This window comes from Salvelinus alpinus, chromosome 36, assembly GCF_045679555.1.
Source record: "Salvelinus alpinus chromosome 36, SLU_Salpinus.1, whole genome shotgun sequence".
Taxonomy (NCBI): domain Eukaryota; kingdom Metazoa; phylum Chordata; class Actinopteri; order Salmoniformes; family Salmonidae; genus Salvelinus; species Salvelinus alpinus.
In genome coordinates this window covers 3,968,442-3,991,259 of record NC_092121.1, presented here as the reverse complement: position 1 = coordinate 3,991,259, position 22,818 = coordinate 3,968,442, and the positions used below count along the sequence as shown (strand labels likewise).

General features: G+C 46.8%; 1 protein-coding gene across 1 annotated transcript; it reads left to right on the top strand.

The window, feature by feature from the left end:
* The first annotated feature begins 397 nt into the window (after positions 1-397).
* Positions 398-21,845, top strand: col1a1a (collagen, type I, alpha 1a). The gene is made up of 47 exons (XM_071385400.1): positions 398-616; positions 2,949-3,140; positions 3,661-3,683; positions 3,932-3,967; positions 5,098-5,190; positions 5,874-5,945; positions 6,494-6,538; positions 7,064-7,117; positions 7,634-7,687; positions 7,866-7,919; positions 8,117-8,170; positions 8,432-8,485; positions 8,590-8,634; positions 8,787-8,840; positions 9,430-9,474; positions 9,615-9,668; positions 10,148-10,246; positions 10,372-10,416; positions 10,592-10,690; positions 10,851-10,904; positions 11,101-11,208; positions 11,916-11,969; positions 12,210-12,308; positions 12,507-12,560; positions 12,703-12,801; positions 13,156-13,263; positions 13,547-13,600; positions 13,717-13,770; positions 13,971-14,015; positions 14,254-14,460; positions 14,691-14,852; positions 15,184-15,237; positions 15,455-15,562; positions 15,959-16,012; positions 16,145-16,198; positions 16,573-16,734; positions 16,920-17,027; positions 17,324-17,485; positions 17,632-17,739; positions 18,044-18,097; positions 18,218-18,325; positions 18,600-18,653; positions 18,792-18,899; positions 19,007-19,289; positions 19,538-19,728; positions 19,862-20,104; positions 20,513-21,845. Exons 1-47 carry the CDS (start codon positions 535-537, stop codon positions 20,657-20,659), a joined length of 4,350 nt encoding a protein of 1,449 aa, XP_071241501.1. The 5' UTR covers positions 398-534; the 3' UTR covers positions 20,660-21,845.
* The last annotated feature ends 973 nt before the right edge of the window (positions 21,846-22,818 follow it).

Sequence of the window (22,818 nt, the reverse complement as noted above, 5' to 3'; positions counted from 1 at the left end):
ATAACATCTGCCTGGAAACACACAAGCGGGGTAAGGAACATCATTTAAGTCCCTTTCCTGTGCACAGCTCGTTTCTATTTAATTGCAACCCTGTAGAATCTACCGACAGTGAGCTAGCTATCCGGGCCCTCCTCGCCAATAGACTTTTGGAGATGCCATGGCCTGTCGTCTGTCTATGCCGGGATAGGGGATGTTTTTTTTAAAACAAAACCTCCACCTTTTCTACAAAGATCAAGTTTCCTGAGACTTTAAGGTGAAAAAATGTGCCTACGACACCCCCTTTGCACTGATGGAAGGAGGGACTTTTGTTGTATGAACATGAGCATGCTGGAGATTTCTGGTGTGGCCAGCACCTCCCCAAAAGTTTGGAATATAAAAGGCAGGGCAAAAAGTTTCTTTAGGCAGTAGGGACTTTTCTGCGGGGTCTGGATTGGAAATACAGAGGACCGGACCCTACTTGTATGATTGGAATCTAACGGAAAAAAAATAACTTCCCCCCTCGCCTCAAAGAGTCTACATGTCTAATATTTAGACATGTTCAGCTTTGTGGATATTCGGTTAGCGCTGTTGCTCAGCGCAACAGTGCTTTTGGCAAGAGGACAAGGCGAGGACGATCGTAAGTGTCTCTTTTTAGTCTCTCCTTGCCTCTGGTGTCTATTGTCTTAACGAAGTTGATATGGAAAGACGGGGTTGAAGGAGAACGGTGGTTTGGTGATGACTGAGCCATTCAGATACATGTCCATATTAGGATACATTTCTGTTCATTATCTGTGGTAAATGTTTATTGTCTGGTCAACAGTTTTTTTTGTGGCATTCATAAGGATAGCCTACCTCTTGCAGCTTGTGGGTGTATGTGCATCATTGCTTGTGGGCCTTCTCACGCTTGATTGCGCGTGCCTTTGGAACGAGTTGGTACAGGTTCCAAGGCTTTCCCTTCCACTCGTTATTTGATGCCCTGGAGGTACATTTTAACAGCTGGAAATATGTGAACGCATGTAAGGGATAGAGGGGAAGGCTACAAGGCATGCCAACTCTCTGCCCATTGGGTTGGGTGGAATTGAATGGGCCTATATGGCTCAACAGTCTGGAAATAAAGGGTAAATAATTCGTAGCCTGAGGCTAAATGTCAGCCATGTAGAAAAGGAACAGGGTCATTCCTGAACGATGGTAATCTTGAACCTCGAGTTTTTCTAAATGGAATATATCCTAGTATACAGTCATTCATCACAGGTAGGCTATATTTTTTTACTTTTGTGGAAAGAATACAGTGACCTACACGTTGAAGGAGAGGGCAAAGCATCATCCAGCGCAACTTCCTTTGAATAGTTTCAAGCTCAGTTATTTGGCATAGGTAGCTGCTGTATTCAAAATAGAGATAAAGTATAAGAACCTAAATGCATTACCTATAGACAAACTACATGATCAGTTTTACGTTTTTGGATGTATGGCGTCACCCTACACTTGAGTATAGGGTTTCTAGTTGCATCTGGGGCGTACAGATGTGCAAATTCGCTCTACGGCCCTGTACCGCCACCATGTGGTTCTGAAATGCAACTCCACCAACATTTAAATGTTTTCGATGCGCCCCCTACCATCCCCTTTTCATTTTTAAAATAATTGAAAACACATTCAGACTTCGGAAACTTTCCACTGAGGTATAAACTCTGGTGGTTGCCAAACCGATAGTTTTCCGTTATTTCAGCAGCGTTTGGAGGACAGCATTGACGACGTGGACCTTTTCCACTGACTGTTTCGCCCGCTACAGTCAAATTGTAGCAGCTCCTGTGGACCAACATTGTTGGTTTGGACACAGGTAGTCGGGCCCACGGCTAATCGAAGACCACAAATTCGCCATCAATACAATATAATATAATATAGGCTATTTAGGCCTAGTTCGAGCTCTAGCTGGGCTTACTTTGGGAATGCAATGTCTGGTTGCATATCCAACAATAAATAAACAAGCTCAAAACTAATTTTCTGAGGTAATCAAGCCTGATGACTATACTACAAAGCCGGATCAATTACTTAGCCATCTGACTTTAATAAAATAAACAAATACGTATGATTTTCTTAATGATGCAGAAAATCAATAAGTTATTTCAGAATTTTTAGGCAAGTTATCCGGGTAACTAATTGATCCGACTTTGTAGTATACCCCCTCAGGGCTTACTATTTTGCGGGTGGGTATAATTTGTCGAACGTTATAACAGGAATCTGTTCCAAAAACGTCGTCATGTACAAGGATGCCAAAAGACAACGCATACAAAGTAGCATGATCAATTCACTCAGCTAACTAGCTGCCGAATAGGCATCAACTCACCATGTAGCTTATTCTTAATGTTCGTCCATAGGCTACCAGAGTGAGGACAAACATTTTTTGGAATAAACGTAATGAGTGAAAACGTTGTTTTTTGGCAACCTTGTTATTTACGAAGTTTTTGTAACATATTCCTGTTGGAACGTACCACAAATTATACCCACCCTTATTTTACATCTCAACAATATTTGTCAACATAAATGTAGGAAATAGACCTTACTTTAATCGTTTTCGAGGCCTTCTGTCCTGTTGTTCATTCCAATCAAGGCATTACAAATACATTTGTCATTTAGCACAGCCTTTCTTAACTCCAGTCCTTGAGTACCACCGACAGCACACATTTTTGTTGTTGCCGCTGACAAACTCACCCGAATGAACGTGATGTTAGTTGACAAGTTGAATCAGATGAGCTTGTGTGGGGCTACAACAAAAATGTGTACTGTGGGGGTAATCAAGGACTGGAGTTAGGAAACGCTAATTTAGCAGACACTCTTATCCAGAGCGACTTGGTGAGTACATACATTTTCGTATGCATCACCTGGTCAAAGCGTCATCACATGGGCATCCGTGCCTTCTAGGTCGACATTGGAGGCAAGCGTTCTAAACCATTTCATCTCTGCATCTTTCTCAGGCACCGCCGGCAGCTGTACGTTGGACGGTCAATTCTACAACGACAGAGATGTCTGGAAACCCGAGCCATGCCAGATCTGCGTGTGCGACAGCGGCACCGTCATGTGCGACGAAGTTATCTGCGAGGACACATCCGACTGCCCCAATCCAGTGATCCCCCACGACGAATGCTGCCCCATCTGCCCCGATGACGGTACGCCGATTTCCTCCCGACGCAACGAAGTTTACGTTACAGGCGCAGGCACTCTCAGAATCAGTTTTGACAAGTTTTTCGAGGCCTCAGAGGGACTGTTCGGCTTTTACTTTTAAGGGGTTGGACAGCATTTGATGGATGGCCAACGAGGAATTAACTTGGATTTACATTTTATTTTAATCACACCAGTCATTTTTTCCCCCTTTCCTCCGAAATGGGATGGGATACTATTCAGTGCTTCAGGCACATATAATGCGCATGTCCAGTCTGGTGCCACTGCCACCTCCTAACTACCTTTGGCCTTCCTTTCAACTTTGACCAAGTCTCAAATTGGGCATTTGTGTACACTTTCATTAGGCCTAGTTCAGACATTGTAGGCCCCTATTAATTCTAAATCTAATAACATAGTCTTTATGTACAATTTAAATGCACCCTACAAATATTTAATTTGTTTACTGTTCGGACCATTTCAGATATTTCACATTTGAATCTAATTGTTGTTTTTCTGTTGCTACCATAGGCTTCCAGGAGCCAAAGGTTGAGGTAAATATGATATTATGATCCTTGTTGTTATTAACTATTAGATAAGGCTATTATAATTAGATTTGCTATTATTGTTAACGTTTAAAGTGTACTTTACATGTATTTTTCATTGTTGATTCATTATAAACACATCATTGCAACAAAACTATTTTTTATCTTGCACTGCAAAACTAGTAAGGCCATAGCACAATAAGAACCACGTGTTAAATTACAACCATAACCTAATGCTGCTATTTCCCCATCAATAGGGACCCCAGGGTGATCGTGGAGCCAAGGGAGAGCCAGTACGTTTCACTTCCTTATTGCTTTGTATTCACTTCCTGGGGGCCAAAACCTAACAAACAGGAGATTCATGCAAAACCTATATCCTCCATTGATAGAGGTGTGTGGACGTTAAAGGTTTGCACCTATATCCCAAGTTAGGATTTGGCCCTTATGTTCTGGTGTCTTTTTGTACTTGTGTGCCTCTTGTCTCAGTTTTAAAGGACAGGCCTAGCATCTTGCACATATCACTCATAATGACTGTTGTACTAGCTCGTAATACTCATAGCAGAGTTTTGGCCTGTAAGATATTAGCTATTAGTAGATTCTGTTTTTATGTTGGTAATGTCTGACATGAGGTTCGATTATAATCGAAGGCAATGGATAAACATGTACATCCAGAGTCTTTGGAGTTTACTAGTGGAGCTACTTGGCTAAATAGTCGACCACTATCTTCATTATTTAAATCTCAATTCATGTTTTTCACTGGGTAAACATGTTTTACTTCATCCAAGCCCAACCTGTCTAGATACCCATTTGGTGACTAGTATTTTGAGATATGTGTGGATTTGCATATGCAGATATATTGTGCATTTATTGAACAAGAAATACAATTTCTTATTGAAATGGTTCTACTCCATTTCAAATTAATTTGAAGAATAATGTGGTTCTCACAATATCTGGGACAGTGACTGGTTGGCCCTAACCAAATACTTGAAGTGGGCACAGTGTAGGGTTACAATCTTTATGACTTAAGGTACTTGGGATTGTCTTGTAAGTGAGACCACGCGTGTAATTTTATCTCCGATCAGATGAATGGACAGACTGACAGACAGACAGACTGGTAGATACTCATACAGTTGGATGAACAAATAGCTTGATGTATGAAAGGACAGGTAGATAGCTCGACTAATGTAAAAGTCATCTGAAGGTATTACAGATGTGACCCATCAATTTCCTTCTATTATACTAGGGGCCTATATGCCTTGAGTTCACCCCAAACCCTAGGCCTATGTTAGCTTTCCCCTTGTCACTCTTCACTGATGCCTTATCTCCCATAGATAATAACGAAGCCCTTTTCTATATTCAATGACTACTACGTCTCTGTGATAGTTCATCCCTAACCAGCTTCTCTCTCTCGTCTCTCCTGCAGGGACCTGCTGGTTTCCCCGGCAACAACGGTATTCCCGGCCAGCCCGGCCTTCCTGGACCCCCAGGCCCCCCTGGACCCCCTGGTCTTGGCGGAGTAAGTATCTCAGGCCAAGATGGACGCTTAGCCTACTTAGCACTGACTCAGAGTCAGCTTTGACCCAGGTTAAAAGGTTATGCGTTATACAGAGGAAACTGATCCTAGATCAGAGATTAGGGGCAGCTTCTGTTGGGGGTTAGTAGCTTAGATTTAAAGAAATGGGAGAAAGTAGCTAAATCTGATAGCTGGGTGGAGAACATACCAACACCCTCTTATGATGGCACATATCTTAACCTCACTGATCTCCTTATAGTCTGGACAGGCTCCAAATACAGTGTTTGCACAGTGAATACAACAGGAACTATTGTGCTAGTCTATTCAGAATGGAAATCTCCAAGTCACAATGATAAACCTCCCAAAAGAGTAGAGGCAAGAGCACGGGAGGTGTGACGCTAAGCTATTCTGGTTAGAGTGCAGTGCAGTCTGTATTTCAGCACCAGGGCAGGTGGACAGCGCCCAGCCAGGAGTGGTCAGCTAGGAAACGCCAGAGAGGTAGTCACCCTGTGGATATGTAATGGATATGAACAGATCTGTCATTGATATGGACAGGCCTAGTGCCTTGCATTCTCTAGCCGTGTTAGGCCCATCCATATACTGTATGTCGAGATCACTGTACTGTTCTCATAATTCCCAATACTGACTGCCTGTGTAACACATCTCTACCTTGTGTCTCCCTATAGAACTTCTCCCCTCAGATGTCTGGTGGTTTTGATGAGAAGAGCGGCGGTGGCATGTCCATGCCCGGCCCCATGGTACGGGCATACAACTACACAGAGCCTGTTGGCCTAGTAGCATCACTCACTCATGGTATCCGTTTTGTGTATAGACACTACCAAAAAACTATGGCCATGAGAGACTTTTTCTCAGCAGAAGTCCTGCAAATTGGCCTCTGTGGTACTCCATATGTCACGACAAATACTATCCCATAAAAAAATATATATATTTTTATGTCTTACGGTACTTCCATATTCCATAAACGACTAGCACCACGCAGTACATGTTTGAGATATCTGCATAACCTTTGACTCTTCCTACTTTGTCACTTCAAGAATAGCATCACTTCCCCTGTTACCACTGTGTAGATGCCTTGAAAGGTTACTGATACCACGGCTCTAATATCTCTCATCATGGTGCTACTGTTGGGCATTAGAATGTATACTTTGGGAGGACTTTAACCCTCGCCCACCCAACCTTTGGTTGATCCTTTGGTCAGTTGGCTCCTTCTGAAAGATATATTCTAATGGGAAGACTGTGATTGGTCAATCATTTACTGATCGTTTCTTTTCCTTTTGATTGACAGGGCCCCATGGGTCCCCGTGGTCCCCCTGGACCTCCTGGCTCAAGTGTAAGTATTCCTTCCCTTTGTGTTCTAGCTGTTTAAGTGACATATGTCATGTAGGGGACCCCGGGTCAAAGGTCCAAAAAGAGGTCAGTTTATGACTCTAGGTGAATTGCATGATGGGAGTTGAAGTCGCTCTCGAAGTTGTTTAATTGTAGGTGTTTTTTTTTTTGAAGCATATATGGCTGTATGTTAACTTAGTTTAATTTGATAGGTTCCTGACCATTTCTATTTAGTATCTGTTAAGTTCTTGTCATTTTATTTCCATTTTAGTAAGCTGCTAGTCTGTCATTGGCTTTACTTAGTTGACTATTTGTACTGCTTTTTGTCCTCCTTCCTTTTTTTTTAACGTTCAGTTTCAGTCTTCGATAACTATAATGACCGTGGGAATGTTTTTCCCACAGGACTTATTGCCCATTGTCAACAAAACTAAACAACGTTGTTGTTAGGGTTAGGGTTAGGGTTAGGGTTGTTTTTTGTTGGATGAATGAACATCAAAGTCTGACATGATCTCTTTGTCTCCCCCTACAGGGACCTCAGGGTTTCACTGGCCCCCCTGGTGAGCCTGGTGAGGCTGGTTCTTCTGTGAGTATCTCGTTCCGGGAATATTCCAGAAAATGATACGCCACCATCTCAACATCACCTCAGTATCTGAATCCCTCGTAAACACACACTTTGAGCTAAATTCTACGCCGTATTCTGCAGGGCAATACAATGCCAAAAAGCTCAACATACAATAACTACGCTTAAAAAAACGACTTCCAAACAACCTCCAGACTACTAAACCACCCATTACCTGCTGCATAGTTCTTGCTCTATCCTGATGCTTGGAATGGAGTCAACTAAGGTCACAGGGTCACCAATGTATGTTAATGTACCGCCCCCCACACACACACACAACACAGACCCCCATCACCACCTTCCAATAGTATTTTGATTTAACTACCTATTAGGTAATCAAGTTTCTAGATGAATGACAAATGATCCTAGATTATTTCCATCACTGACAAATTGTAATGATATTTCTCATATCAAGATAACTCTCTCTCACACACACACACACATACACAGCCTTCTCACCCAGTGGTTTATCTCTTACAGGGTCCCATGGGCCCCCGTGGTCCTGCTGGTCCCCCTGGCAAGAACGGAGATGATGTAAGTCACCAAGATATCCATAATTAAAATCGACCATTTACCATCTATGTCCCAGGACAATTTCTGGGTAAGATATTCATAAAGGGGATGGATTTGGATCATAATTTATTCCTCACCTTGTCTCCTCCTCTCCATCCCACTCCTTCCTTCCTTCCTACCCTCCTCTACTCCCATCCAGGGTGAGTCTGGCAAGCCTGGTCGCCCCGGTGAGCGTGGAGCTTCCGGCCCACAGGTGAGTCGCAATGTCATTCAAATGTCACTCCGTACTCCATCCATACACTCACTCTAGAACATTAGTCTCAAGCGCAATAGCACCTAATAGTCAGACACCATGAGACATCTCATATACTTCAAGGAATATTAAGCCATCAACTGCACTGATAACATGTCCCGTTATCTTTTTTTCTCTTTCTTTCTCTCTCTCTCCAGGGAGCTCGTGGATTCCCCGGAACCCCCGGCCTTCCCGGCATCAAGGGACACAGAGTGAGTCACCGCACCCCCAAACTGTCTTGGTAGAAGTTACTCTCCAGAACAGATCCAGGATCCGCTAAACGTCCCTATGCCTAACCTTAATCATGAAGGGGATGCACGCTAAACTGATCTTGGACCAGTGTCTGGTGGCAACATCAGCCTATACTTCCCAAATAGCAGCAATACAATCTGCCCTGTTTTCCTCTCCTCTAATATTGTTCTCCATCTCTCTCTCTCTCTCTCCTCTCTATCTCTCTCTACTTCCTTCTCTAGGGATTCAGCGGTCTGGATGGAGCTAAGGGAGAGTCTGGCCCTGCTGGACCCAAGGTGAGACCCCTTCTCCTCCATCTCTCCAACTAATGTTGAAATCACACACAATTCCCCTCTCTCATCCCCCCCATTCACTGACCTGTCCGTTTGTCCTTCCTCAGGGAGAGGGTGGTGCATCCGGTGAGAACGGAGCCCCTGGAGCCATGGTGAGTCCCACCCTCCATTTTGTCAACAGTCCTACACGAGAAAATGAGTGCAGAGAGAAGATCACGCTCGTTTTCAGCATTCCGCAATACAGTTGCAATGTGAATGGCAGCCATGATTACTTACCGTGCCAATATCTGTCCCTCTCTTTTAGGGACCCCGTGGTCTGCCTGGTGAGAGAGGCCGTTCTGGTCCCAACGGAGCTGCTGTAAGTCAACCCCAAAACCACCCCCGGTAACCAGTGGTGGAACAAGTACCCAATTGTCAGACTTGAGTAAAAGTCAAGATACTTTAAAGTATTTTGACTTCAGTACTTTACACCACCCCCTGTAACCATAAACAAGGGGTGCACTCACACCGTCACAACACAGTTGCAAGAGACACTATTCCTGTAGCTCAAGGGTCATCACGTCTCCCAAGCGTTTTGCATATTTCAGATGTTTTACTGGTCAGTCCAGGGCTAATTTGTTGGAAACAACCATTCTTACTCTCAATCTACAAAAGACCTCACAACCTGATTTACTTGAATGTCTTATATTTGTGGGACATAAGCCTTGTACTGCCTTGCATACTGGCCTCAGTAGGAAGCCATATTTCACGTGTTCTTACAATTCAGTATATCAGTTATTTAGTTTTACAGTGTCATGTTGGATTCTGACATTGAAGGGTCAGCCATTTTGTTTGTTTACAATTTATGTTTATAGTTCAGCCATATTGGAATTGGACTCTGAAGGGTGATAGCTAGTTGCATCTGACCCTGTTGTGCCTCTCTCTCTTTGTGTCTTTCTCTCCTGCAGGGTGCTCGTGGTAACGATGGTGCTGCTGGTGCTGCTGGTCCTCCTGTAAGTACTAACGGCAGCTATCTATTCACACATAAACAGTACACAACCATCAACAGAAACACAAGCACACTTATGCAGTATTCATCATTTAGACTGTAACTCATTCCTCGCTCTCTCCCTCTTGTTTTCTTGTATTCTAGGGCCCCACTGGCCCCGCTGGTGCCTCTGGTTTCCCCGGTGGCCCTGGAGCCAAGGTAAGATGTCAACTTGCACCTATCCATGTTCACACACCTGTATACCATCTTCCTGTCTATCCTCCACCCTCGACCCTCACCTCTAGCTCTTTCCCAGGGGGCAGTATTTGGAGAGGTAGATGAGATAAAAAAACATATGAACAGCTGTTGGGTTGGTGCTTATCTGAAGGATGACTATGAGAAGAAAGAACCCTCTGACTCAGGACAGTCTTGATGTTGCTGTTATGTCTTCATGGACAGGGGTAATGTGGGGTCAGAGGTCACATTGATTTATATGGGGTCATGATGTGGACATCATTTAATTGAACGGCAGCATAGTACAGTACTACCATAAGGAAGTACTAGGGAGTAGGGTAGTACAGTACTAGTACAGTAGTACTTAACTTGGTAGAGTAATACTTATGTAGGGTAGTACTTAGGGTAGTACTAGTATAATATTAGTTCCAGGTTCTTGCCCTGACCTATCTTCACCCCAACAGGGAGAGGTTGGTGCCCAGGGAGCTCGTGGTGGCGAGGGACCCCAGGGATCCCGTGGAGAGGCTGGTAACCCCGGACCCGCTGGCGCTGCTGGCCTTGCTGTGAGTCTCAGCTTTAGAAACCTCTAGTGAAATGCACCTCTGGACTGTGTTGGAGGCTTTAAGTTAAATGTGCTATCCTTGTGAGAGACGTTCCCCTCTAACCCGTTGGTTTGTGTCTCTTGTAGGGAAACAACGGTGCTGATGGAAACCCCGGTACCAAGGGTGCCCCTGTAAGTATACACCTCACCCCACTCCTCAGTGAACTAGCCCTTTTAGTTGTCATTGGTTTGTCTTGGTATTTGTTAGTTCAACTTTGGAAATAACCAATATTGTTGTCACTGACTGGTCACTCAGTGATGATGAATCCAGGAAGTATAATGATTGTCTCTCTGCTGCCTCCTCCAGGGTTCTTCTGGTATTGCTGGCGCTCCTGGCTTCCCTGGACCCCGTGGACCCCCCGGACCCCAGGGTGCTGGTGGAGCTCCCGGACCCAAGGGTAACACTGTAAGTCCAGCTCTCTCTGACTTCCATCACTAGATATTGTACAACATTTTTTAAATAAATATATGTTATCTTAATTTATATTGATGTTGTAACTTGGTCAGAATGCACAGACCATTGAGTGTGGATTCTGATAATGATGTTTGTTATTTCTTCAACCTAGGGTGAGGTTGGTGCTAATGGAGCCAAGGGAGAGGCTGGCGCTAAGGGAGAGTCTGTAAGTACACCTTTTGACTTCCTCTTTGGTCAAATACGATCCACCAAGTCGCCCGTAGCACGTACTCTGTCCGCACATGCTCAGTCAGCAGTCCGTATGTGTCTGAACTCCACCACTGTGTACTGATCCACATCTCAGCACAATGCCTTGCCACCCTCCATTTCTCTGACCTTCATCTCGTTTCTCCATTACCCAGGGCCCCGCTGGAGTCCAGGGACCTGCCGGCCCTGCTGGTGAGGAAGGCAAGAGAGGAGGCCGTGGTGAGCCCGGCGGTGCTGGTGCCCGTGGAGCCCCTGGCGAGCGCGTAAGTACCCCAGATAGTCACAGTGTCCCCTCTTCATCATACTGTTCTCCTGTCCTTTACATGTAGGCGTCCCCCCCCCCCTTCCCCTTCTCTTTAGGAGAGAGAGAGGAGGAAAGTATGCTATAATAACGGAACTAGCCCGGCGTTAGAATCTGTTGGCCAATATCTCCATTTCACTGTCCTCCTATCTCCTACTTTTAGAATAGCCCCCCCCCCCCCCCCGCCTCACTAAACTGTGTTGCAGTCCTCCAAATCCACAATATTCTTGCTCCACTGTCTTCCTATTGCGTTACAGCCTCATACCCATCAAAATGATATAATTTGAACCATCCAATATAATGCTTTAAATCAACTATAGGAACTGGGTCAGTAGGAGAGTGCTATACAAGAACTTGGACATTTGTCTTTTTATACATTGCTTACTTCCTCACAGTACAGCTAGTATTGGCACACGCATACACAACGATGACATCTATACCACTATTCCATCACATAAGCATTCATAAGTCAACGTGATTATTTACCTCTTTTTGGAACCAATGGCTAGCTCGTAACCTAATTTGGCCACCAGAGGGCTGTGATTGCTGAGCAGTAATGTTACTGAATGGTTGTGTTCTGGTACTGAGGTAGCAGGAATGTTGTGGTACTGACGGAGTGACAGACGGTGTTATGGTATTGACCTGTGTTGTGTTTGTCGCCCCCTACAGGGTGGCCCTGGAAGCCGTGGTTTCCCTGGTTCTGATGGAGCTTCTGGCCCCAAGGTGACTACACACACACACACACATATACCTGGAACAGACACACATACACATATACCTGGAACAGACACACACACACACATGTTCAAATGTATATACCACAGTGCACCTCCAAACGTTGCTACATGCTATGGCCACTAGCTAAGTACAGCAAACTCCTCTCTCCACCCTTCTCTTTCCATCTATCTCTCTCTCTCTCTCTCTCTCTCTCTCTCTCTCTCTCTCTCTCTCCCTCCATAATAGGGTGGCCCTGGCGAGCGTGGTGGTGCCGGAGTTGCTGGAGCTAAGGGTAACACTGGTGAGCCTGGCCGCAACGGCGAGCCTGGTATGCCTGGATCCAAGGTGAGTTAGACAGGGGACCGGTCTCAGATCCCAGGACATTTGTTCAACTCTATCATTGTTGGATAATTATTCAACAACTAATAGATACTATCAAAATGAAACCCACATATTCATGTTAATATGGCATGTCAAGATGTGTATGCTGCCTATGTTATGTGCCTGACCTTTGCCCTCTCACCTTTGCCCCCCCATCTCTAGGGTATGACTGGTAGCCCTGGCAGCCCTGGTCCCGATGGCAAGACTGGCCCCTCTGTAAGTTCCTCAGCTACAGATTCACCTGACTCTCACGACACCAATTCAACGACACTGAAAGACACTGATGCAGATGGAGACCTATGGCTACTTCCACCGATTATCACTGTGGTCACTGACTCTCTGCCCTCTCCTGTGACAGGGTAACGGTGGTCAAGATGGTCGCCCCGGACCTCCCGGCCCCGTTGGAGCCAGAGGCCAGCCCGGAGTCATGGGATTCCCCGGACCTAAGGGAGCCGGAGTGAGTAACCCTTCTCTCTCGCGCTGCTCTTATTCGGGCAAAATCATTATCGGGCTAATTCGAGAAATGAGATCTGAAATTGACAGGTAACCCAATGTATACAGTGGAGGCTGTTGAGGGGAGGAAGGCTTCTAATAATGGGGGTGGAATGTGAGTCAATGGAATGGTATCAAACATATGTGGTTGATACCCTTCCATTGACTCCATTCCAGCCATTCCTGTGAGCCGTTCTCACCTCAGCCGCCTTCACTACAATGTATGACATGGTTGTCCATAGCCTAAAACCTAGGTTTCAGTGTACAGAATTGCTCTCTGATGGGAAATGAGCTAATGGGTATTTGTCTTCCCCTGTAGGGTGAGGGTGGCAAGCCTGGTGAGAGAGGAGTCATGGGACCCGGTGGTGCTGTTGGCGCTCCCGGCAAAGATGGTGATGTTGGTGCTCCTGGTGCCCCCGGTGTTGCCGTAAGTGCACTTCCACCCTCCAGCATCCCACAATGCTTCACTCCCATTCTCCCCAAAGCTTTGAGGACAACGTTCTTCAGCATTACCCGCACTGCGTCACACTTGCACACAAACGAACACTATCTCTAATACAAGCCAGCATGGAATCTCCTAGGAGACTGCAAAACCACTCCGTTTGTTTTTCCTTACATGATATGGGGGTAACCCCGTCCACTACAAAGGTGTAGCACCCACCATTATGCCGGTCACACTGATTTTCCTAACCTACTCTTCTCCTTCTCAGGGACCTTCTGGAGAACGAGGCGAGCAGGGAGCCGGTGGCCCCTCTGGATTCCAGGTACAGCACTGAACTATGGGAAATGATCAGCAGCTGACCGATCGCAGACCTTCCTCCTACTTCAGGACCTCTGACCCTTGCCTCACCTGTCTCTCACTTGTCTCTTTGTATAACAGGGACTTCCAGGACCCCAAGGTGCTATTGGTGAGACTGGCAAGCCCGGAGAGCAGGTAAGACTACTACAGGACTACAGCACCTTTGGTGTTGTCACTCACTGCCCCATGCCTTGTCCTTGCTACTCATCACTACATGACACTTGACTTTCCTGTCAAGATTTGGGACTCGACGCAGCTGAACATTGAGCATCACAAATGCAGATCTCAAATCTCTAGTCGTAATCTCTAATATCTTCTCCTCTCTCTCTCTCTAGGGTCTTCCCGGTGAGGGTGGTGCCCCTGGCTCCGCTGGATCCAGAGTGAGTATCCCAGAATAATAATGACATCACTTCCTGGGTGATGGACTGCCACAGCTACACTGTGGCCTAGCGACTTAGCCAAGCAAGACAACGGCTAACAGCTGAAGCAGCAACAGCCTAGCGCCCAGCCGACCGAGGCTAAAGACATTAGCATTGGCGTCGAATAGCATCCTTCACCTTATATACACGTGATGCTCCAGAACCAAAGCTGACGCCCTCTCTTCTCTCCGTACCCCAGGGTGACAGAGGTTTCCCCGGTGAGCGTGGTGGCCCCGGCCCATCTGGACCCGCTGGTGCCCGTGGCTCTCCAGGCTCTGCTGGTAACGATGGTGCTAAGGGAGAGGCTGGTGGTGCAGGTGCCCCCGGTGGCCAGGGACCCCCTGGCCTGCAGGGAATGCCCGGAGAGCGTGGTGCTGGTGGTCTGCCAGGTCTGAAGGGAGACAGAGTGAGTACCGGTGCCGCCCTTCACTTATCATCCTCCATGCCTAAATGCATGTTCATCAGTGGGCCTTGACTTCATACTTCTGTGGCACTCGGTGGCATACCCTCCATCCATCCAAACGTACACTTGCATTACAGTGGACTTGACTGAGTCCAAAAAAGCTCTCATCCGTCTCTGTAATCTGCATAACCCACAACTTACAGTACTAATTCAGCTACTCTTGTGTTTGACAGGGTGACCAAGGAGTCAAGGGTGTTGATGGCGCCGGTGGTAAGGATGGCGTCCGTGGTATGACTGGCCCCATCGGACCCAACGGCCCTGCTGGCTCTCCTGGTGACAAGGGAGAGACTGGCGCTCCTGGACCTGGTGGACCTTCTGGTGCCCGTGGTGCACCTGTGAGTACCTCAGTCCCACCCGGTTACCACCTCACCACAGTCATGACACAAAGACCTAAAAACATAGGTCCCCATGCATCCACACCACAGGCATCATCTCTCTATGGGTGTTAGTCTTGAAGCTTCAAATGGAGACCACGTCGACACAATGCACGAAGAAAAGCTCAAATGGTGCCTGAACGTACTGAGCGCCAAAGCAAGCAGTAAAGAATGACACTTAAGTAGAAATGAAGGTGTATAGAAGAAAGAACTGACCCACACTCATATGATGCTAGTCCCCGACCTTTAACACACTCCTGACCTGACTAACCCTAACCTTCTCCTCTCCCAGGGTGAGCGTGGTGAGTCTGGTGCCCCTGGACCCGCTGGATTCGCTGGGCCTCCTGTAAGTACACACACACCTCTTTACCTGTCCTCAATTCACACAGAAATCAGTTGCCAGTTAAAACGGACATCAGTTGTCAATCAAGATGATGACTCGCAACATCTTGCACACTACGACGATTCTAAATGGATTTCATTGACATTAAACGAGACCGGCTTATCTTACCAAAGCATCCGGTCTAGATGAACCTCCACACTTCTTCTCTCTTCTCCTTCAGGGTGGAGATGGTCAGCCTGGTGCTAAGGGAGAGGCTGGAGATAACGGTGCCAAGGGTGACGGTGGTGCCCAGGGACCCGCTGGACCTACTGGAGCCCCTGGACCTCAGGTATAACACGTGGGACTGACCACTGGGTACCCACCCTGACCCATCTTAAATGGTCCTCTGTAGCTCAATTGGTAGAGCATGGCAGTTGCAACGCCAGGCTAGTGGGTTCGATTCCCGGGATGACCCATATGTCAAATGTATGCAGGCATGACTGTAAGTCGCTTTAGATTAAAGCATCTGCTAAATGGCATATACTGTTATATTATTATACAGTTCTTTATTGATGTGCCGTAAAGTCATTACACAAATTAATGGCACGAGCATAGCCCTACAATGGTAATATCAGTGACTTCAGCTGTAGTGTTGTTATATTGGTCTACCCGGTAAGACCACCGTATCACAGAGATGTTTGTATTGCTCTTGCTTACTGACGGAAGCACTGCTGTATCCACACAGGGTCCCGCTGGAAACACCGGAGCTAAGGGCGCCCGTGGTTCTGCTGGTCCCCCTGTAAGTAGCTGTGTATCTCATCCTCCCAACATCTCCCGTCTGTCTGACCGTAAAAGATGGCGTTTGTAAAGTAGTATCATGCTTCCCAATCTGATACACTAGGTTGACCAGTGCCTCTCTTTCTCTCCGTAGGGTGCCACTGGTTTCCCCGGTGCTGCTGGTAGAGTTGGACCTCCCGGCCCATCTGTAAGTACTTCTATCTCTACCACCATTCCATTCACACTGCACCATCCTCCATCGGTGTACCAGTCAATACCCTGGCTGTGGCCATAGGTTCCAGATTTAACCATGGCCTAACACTAAGCAAGCAAACGGCTCGATAATAGCTTAAAACAGCAATCCCACAATACAACAGCACAACTATCAGTACAGCATATTATTGTGCAACCAACCCGAGACATAACGGCATTGCCTGATGCCCAAACAAGCAATCTAGCTAGGCGTTAGCTTAGCATGTAGCTTATCACAATACTGTCATTGATAACAGCCAATGATACTGGTGTATTCGGGTCAACCTCAGCCTCATCTCATACTCAACCATCCTCTCCTCTTTCTGTCAGGGCAACAACGGACCCCCCGGACCCGCAGGCCCTGGTGGAAAGGAAGGACAGAAGGGTAACCGTGGTGAGACTGGCCCCGCCGGTCGTCCTGGTGAGCTCGGCGCTGCCGGACCCCCTGGTGCCCAGGGAGAGAAGGGACAGCCTGGTGGAGATGGTGCCAATGTAAGTACCCCTTTATTGGGGGGCCCTCACCCTAACAAAGTAACACTCTGACCCCTACACTGACAAGAGAGAACAATATGAATACTACTTTTGGAGTGCACCTGTAACACACGCCGCAGGAGTTTAGATCTGACGCTTTAGAAAAGGGACACCTCGATGACCTGTTCTCTCTTTCTCTCCTACAGGGACCCTCTGGAACTCCCGGACCTCAGGGTATTGGTGGACAGCGTGGTATTGTTGGTCTGCCCGGACAGAGAGGCGAGCGCGGTTTCCCCGGCCTCGCCGGACAACTGGTCAGTGCTGTAGACAGCTAGTTATAGAACGTAAATGCCGTTAGGCTTTTGCATAGAAGACACAGTTCATGGTGGATATCCCTAGTTTTTCAATGAGGCAGTGATTGGATAGTCTACAAGCCTGCCGCAATGATGCTAAAGGCCCTCTGTGCTATCTCTGCCAAGATGGCAGCTGACAAGTGCAGCGCTCTTGCAGTAGCTTATTCATACAGTGTAGTCGTCATTGCTCTACTTCAGTAGTGGTTCCTCTCGTGTTGTGGTTGAGGTCTAACCCGGTTCTCCGTTTCCTGCTTTAGGGAGAGCCTGGCAAGCAGGGACCTGGTGGCCCCTCTGGTGAGCGTGGACCCCCCGGACCCATGGGACCCCCTGGACTGGCTGGAGCACCTGGCGAGTCTGGTCGCGAGGGAACTCCTGGTAACGAGGGATCTTCTGGTCGCGATGGTGCTGCTGGACCCAAGGTGAGAGCTATGACTGTTTGGTATACTGTAGACAATCTACACTGGGCACCATTACACGACTACTTGCATGGCTGAAATAGGCATCACATACTGCAACGTATTGGGATCTCTTGACCCGTCTCTGTTCCTCTCTGTCCTGCCTATAGGGAGAGCGTGGTGAGTCTGGTGCTGCTGGTGCTTCCGGTGCCCCCGGACCCCCTGGCGCCCCTGGAACCGTCGGCCCTGCTGGAAAGTCTGGTGACCGTGGAGAGTCTGTAAGTGTCCAGATCCTCCACCATTACTCCCTTTAGACTGACGAGGAATACATAACTGGGCGGCAATTCAGACTTGATAATGTTCAGAGACCTTACTGTGTGTTAAACTGTTGTAGCTTTAAAATGGCCGCCCATTGCAAACTAGTTAAGGCTGTAGAAGGGGGTTGAGGGCTTTGTTTGCAGTACTGTTAGAATACAGCAGATACTGGAGCTCCTAGTAGTTGAGCTACATAGCCTTTATGACATGCCAGTTGGGATTACCAATTGAATTGATTGTCATAATCTCTTTCTCTCTCGTCTTCAGGGTCCTGCTGGCCCCGCTGGTATTGCTGGCCCTGCTGGTCCCCGTGGTTCATCTGTACGTGTATACTCCATCACAGATTCATAAAACCATCACGATGACTACAATATCTGCTCTTCCACTCTTGAGTCTGAGGAGAAAGGGTATACTGAACACACCTGTCCTTTTCTCACCCAGGGACCCGCTGGAGCTCGTGGAGACAAGGGAGAGGCCGGCGAGGCTGGAGAGAGAGGCATGAAGGGACATAGAGGATTCACTGGCATGCAGGGCCCCTCTGGCCCCTCTGTGAGTACCCCTACTGATTACAAATCGACAATAATAACGACACACAAGTGACTCCAGCAGAAACAAGGGGAAATGGCTACCCTTTATCCACGTGCAGTACACCATAAATGGCTAGATTCGGACATGCCCGCAAAAGGCACAAGGAAGAGATATTTCTGCATGAAGCCGAGATATCACAAAACCTAGCAAGTGGGGGGGGGGGGGGATCAACCTTCTCCCTGTAATATTGTTGTTTGATATAACAGGCACCTAAATCAATTGTTTCTGCCCACAGGGACAATCTGGAGAGTCAGGACCTGCTGGAGCCTCTGGCCCCGCTGGACCTAGAGTGAGTATGACCCACATTATGACAACGGTCACACAACTATCAGCACAGCAACGTGCTGACTGTGGATCACTTCTCTGGTGACAACATGATGTGGATAGTCTCCACTGTCGTATTAAGCTATGGCTCTCCCTACACTAGGGACCTTCTGGATCTGCTGGTGCCGCCGGTAAAGACGGTATGAGCGGTCTGCCCGGCCCCATCGGACCTCCCGGACCCCGTGGTCGCTCTGGAGAGATGGGACCATCTGTAAGTCACATCAACCACTTCAAAATCAACATATTTTGCTCCTTGTACCCCTCTTATTCTTCTTTACATCCTATCTTGGTTGGCCTTTTGCTTCTTTCCACATATAGGGACCCCCTGGCCCTCCCGGTCCCCCTGGCCCCCCCGGACCTCCCGGCGGTGGATTCGACATGGGCTTCATTGCTCAGCCCGCTCAGGAGAAGGCCCCCGATCCCTTCCGTCACTTCCGCGCCGACGACGCCAACGTGATGCGCGACCGCGACCTGGAGGTAGACACCACCCTCAAGAGCCTGAGCCAGCAGATTGAGAACATCCGCTCTCCCGAGGGCACCAAGAAGAACCCCGCCCGCACCTGCAGAGACCTGAAGATGTGCCACCCTGACTGGAAGAGCGGTGAGTTGGAGAGTCATAGACCCATTCTTGACTACGGTTGCTCGCTCCTTGTGAGTCACGAAATTGCTTGGCTTTGAGGAAAGCATGGAGCTGTATTGGTTCTGTCAAGCTTTAGCATAGGGTGTAAAGACGTCTTCAGTAGACACATGCTCTTTTAGTTTCTGGCGAGTCTTGCGGTCATTGTAGTCTCGTAACAACAACAATCACATCGGATGTTCTTGACGCGATCCACTCTCTTCTCCGTGCAGGCGAGTACTGGATCGACCCCGACCAGGGCTGCACCCAGGATGCCATCAAGGTTTACTGCAACATGGAGACCGGCGAGACCTGCGTCTACCCCACCGAGGCCGAAATCCCCAAGAAGAGCTGGTACACCAGCAAGAACATCAAGGAGAAGAAGCACGTCTGGTTCGGCGAGGCAATGACCGATGGCTTCCAGGTGAGAACCTCGGAGCGACAAACTGGGCTGTTTGAGAAAAGAGGACCATAGTCGCACCGTTCTCTTGGGTGATGAGTCCTTGATGCTAACTCCAAACCATGCTAACTCCATCTCTTTCTCCTCTCCCCTACAGTTCGAGTATGGCAGTGAGGGTTCCAGCGCTCAGGATGTAAACATCCAGCTGACCTTCCTGCGCCTTATGGCCACTGAGGCCAGCCAGAACATCACATACCACTGCAAGAACAGCATCGCCTACATGGACCAGCAGTCCGGCAACCTCAAGAAGTCCCTGCTGCTCCAGGGCTCCAACGAGATCGAGATCAGAGCCGAGGGCAACAGCCGCTTCACATACAGCGTCACCGAGGACGGCTGCACGGTGAGTCCTCCTTCCTCCTGTTACATACTCTCTGCCGTATCTTAGCCTGTGTCCGCTCAGGAACTGTTCTAGAAAGAATCCTCCCTCTCGGGAATGGTTCAAGAGAGAATTCTCCCCTCTTGAAGAGGTAGTTGATGTAAGACTGTGGGTATGAGCAGCAGTAATCTTGTTAAGGTGAAATTGTAAAGGGCTTTTGGGATAATGGTGTTAGTATAGGACAAGGGTCACTAGTTGGAAGCAGATGAGGGGCTTTGTGATAGTATCTGAGATGTTATTCCTCATAACTCGGTATTTCCAGGAGGCATCTTTTGAAAGGGTAATGGGGAGGGCAGGGAATGATTTTAAATTGATTAGGAAACGCAACTATGGATTCTGATTGTGCCGTTTTCCTCTTCTTTCCCATCACAGTCGCACACCGGTGCATGGGGCAAGACAGTCATCGACTACAAGACAACGAAAACATCCCGTCTGCCTATTATTGACATCGCTCCTATGGACGTTGGTGCACCCAATCAGGAATTTGGCATTGAAGTTGGCCCAGTCTGCTTCTTGTAAAAAAGAAATCTGGACTTGAAATTGTTTGTGTGTATGTTGTTGTTTTTTTCTAGCAGTCATCCCTCTCAACCCTTTTTTTCTATGCATTTAAAAAAAAAAACTAGAGTTTCATTTGGCCCGTTCGAATGGTCCACTTGCTTAAAACTGCACTTCTGAAGACAGTGGTTGTGTGTCATCAAGCTTTTTTGGGGACCACTATTACCACCACCATCAACACCGAGGATACTTTAGAAGACTCAATGGTTTTACTGGCAAAAAGAAAATAATATATACTTGTAAAGTGTAAAATCCCCCCTGGAGTTTGACAGAAAAAAACATCCCAGATACAGGTGACTTTTTTTTACCACTGCGGAAGGACAATGAAAAATAAAATGCTTTGTACCACTTTCAGGTGATGTCAAATAAATCTTAAAAATGACAGTGAAGTGTCTCGTTGTTGTACTCACCTGTAGAAGCAGTTGTTCCTTCTGAAGTCACACGAAAAGCAGCATTAAAGGCATGGGTTCAACTTATTTTTTAATCTTATGGCTACCTCAAAAAGGAAATCCACGTTACCCAGTGTTGGTGAACCCCCAGGTTAGATTTTACACGGCAGAAGTATGTTTGAAAGTAACAGCTGCAAAAGGTGCTATTCTTCATGAGGTCCTGTCAATGGAGGGTGATCGAAATTGTGCTATTATGTTGTCGTTCTTGCTTGCAGGACCTTAGGTGCTAAATTAGCAGATTATCTTGATGTCAGTCATAAAAAGATGTGTTTCAAGTATTGGCTAAGATCTCTGCAACAGAGGCGAAGCAAGAGGTATACTGTAGTTAAGATGCACACAGTCCTGTCTAGTGTAGAATGAGCAGGTGGATTTGTTGTCTGTTTTGTTTTTAACATCTTTTGACACTTTTTGGTTGTTGTTTGTTTCGTTTTTAAATCCCCCCTTTTGTTGTCCAATTGCTTCTAGCAGTACCCCTCTTTCACCCCCCATTGTTTTAGTTTTTTTTTTTTCTTATTTCATGGAAGGGTTTTTGAAAAAATTTAACACAGAAAAAAATGAAATATCAAATTATGAGAGAAGCAGACACACCGTTGGGGGATTAAAACAAGAGGATCTGTACCTATTTTGTATATGTATAAAAATTGGAGATGTTTTTAATTATTTTGGATGCTGAAATAAAGCATGTTAAGTGGTCTACCTTATGTTTGTCAGACATGATCTTGACTATTCCCTGACTGCCCAATGGACTTGAATGAGGCACAGCTTGCACCTGTTACAGTTGTTTTGACTGAAAGGAAGATTAAAGAAAATCTCAGAAATGTTTGCCTCTGAAAATTCTATGCTTCTCAGAATCAGGTCACATTTAAGGTGGAACCATGTCCAGGTCAACAATTAGTCTAAAGTAAAAACACATGGTGGCCATTGTTAGTATTAAAGACAGTTCAATAATACAAACACAGCACAGAAGCTGGATACTTCAATACTCTACCTTCACGACATATGCTAAATGGTTTAATCCTTTTTCTGACTTAAAACCGCTCAGTGCAAAATCCAGTTTGAAAATGCCTCACGCTGTTCATGTCCTTTCGACACCGTTGATTTGAAATAGATATTCCATTCTGTCCTACCAGCGATGACCATAACCGTCCACATTGGCGCGCCCTTGGAGACAGCAGCGGTGCGCGAGACCTGTATGCAACAAAATCTATCGTGCCCACAGTTTGCGCATTGATGTTTACGCAGCGATCGGCAAAAGCAAAACCACTCCACAATTGAAATCCAATTTCTTTCAAGCATAGTTAATCCGAAATAGAAAAATAAATACAAAAGGATAATCATCCGTAAGACATTCTCTCTGATAGGCATTCAGTTGTGGAGACCCAGCACCGTAGTCTAACCGTCTCTGCCTTTCAGTGGCACACAATTCAGGTGGGCTCTACTCTACCAGTTAGCCCCGAGTTGGCTTTACAAAGGGCCCGTTTGTCCACCCTGTTGTGTCAGCAGGTAGCAGCATAGTAGGCGGCTACCCCCAAATTCCGGAGAGGGCTGGCTATAGGGGTTTGAATTCGTCTGTAAATTCCAACTTTTGGCCTCACATTTCTCGGATATGCAACATCAATATTAAGGAAAAATAACGTCTTTTTGGCGAAATATTCTAGGCTACAAAATACTTTT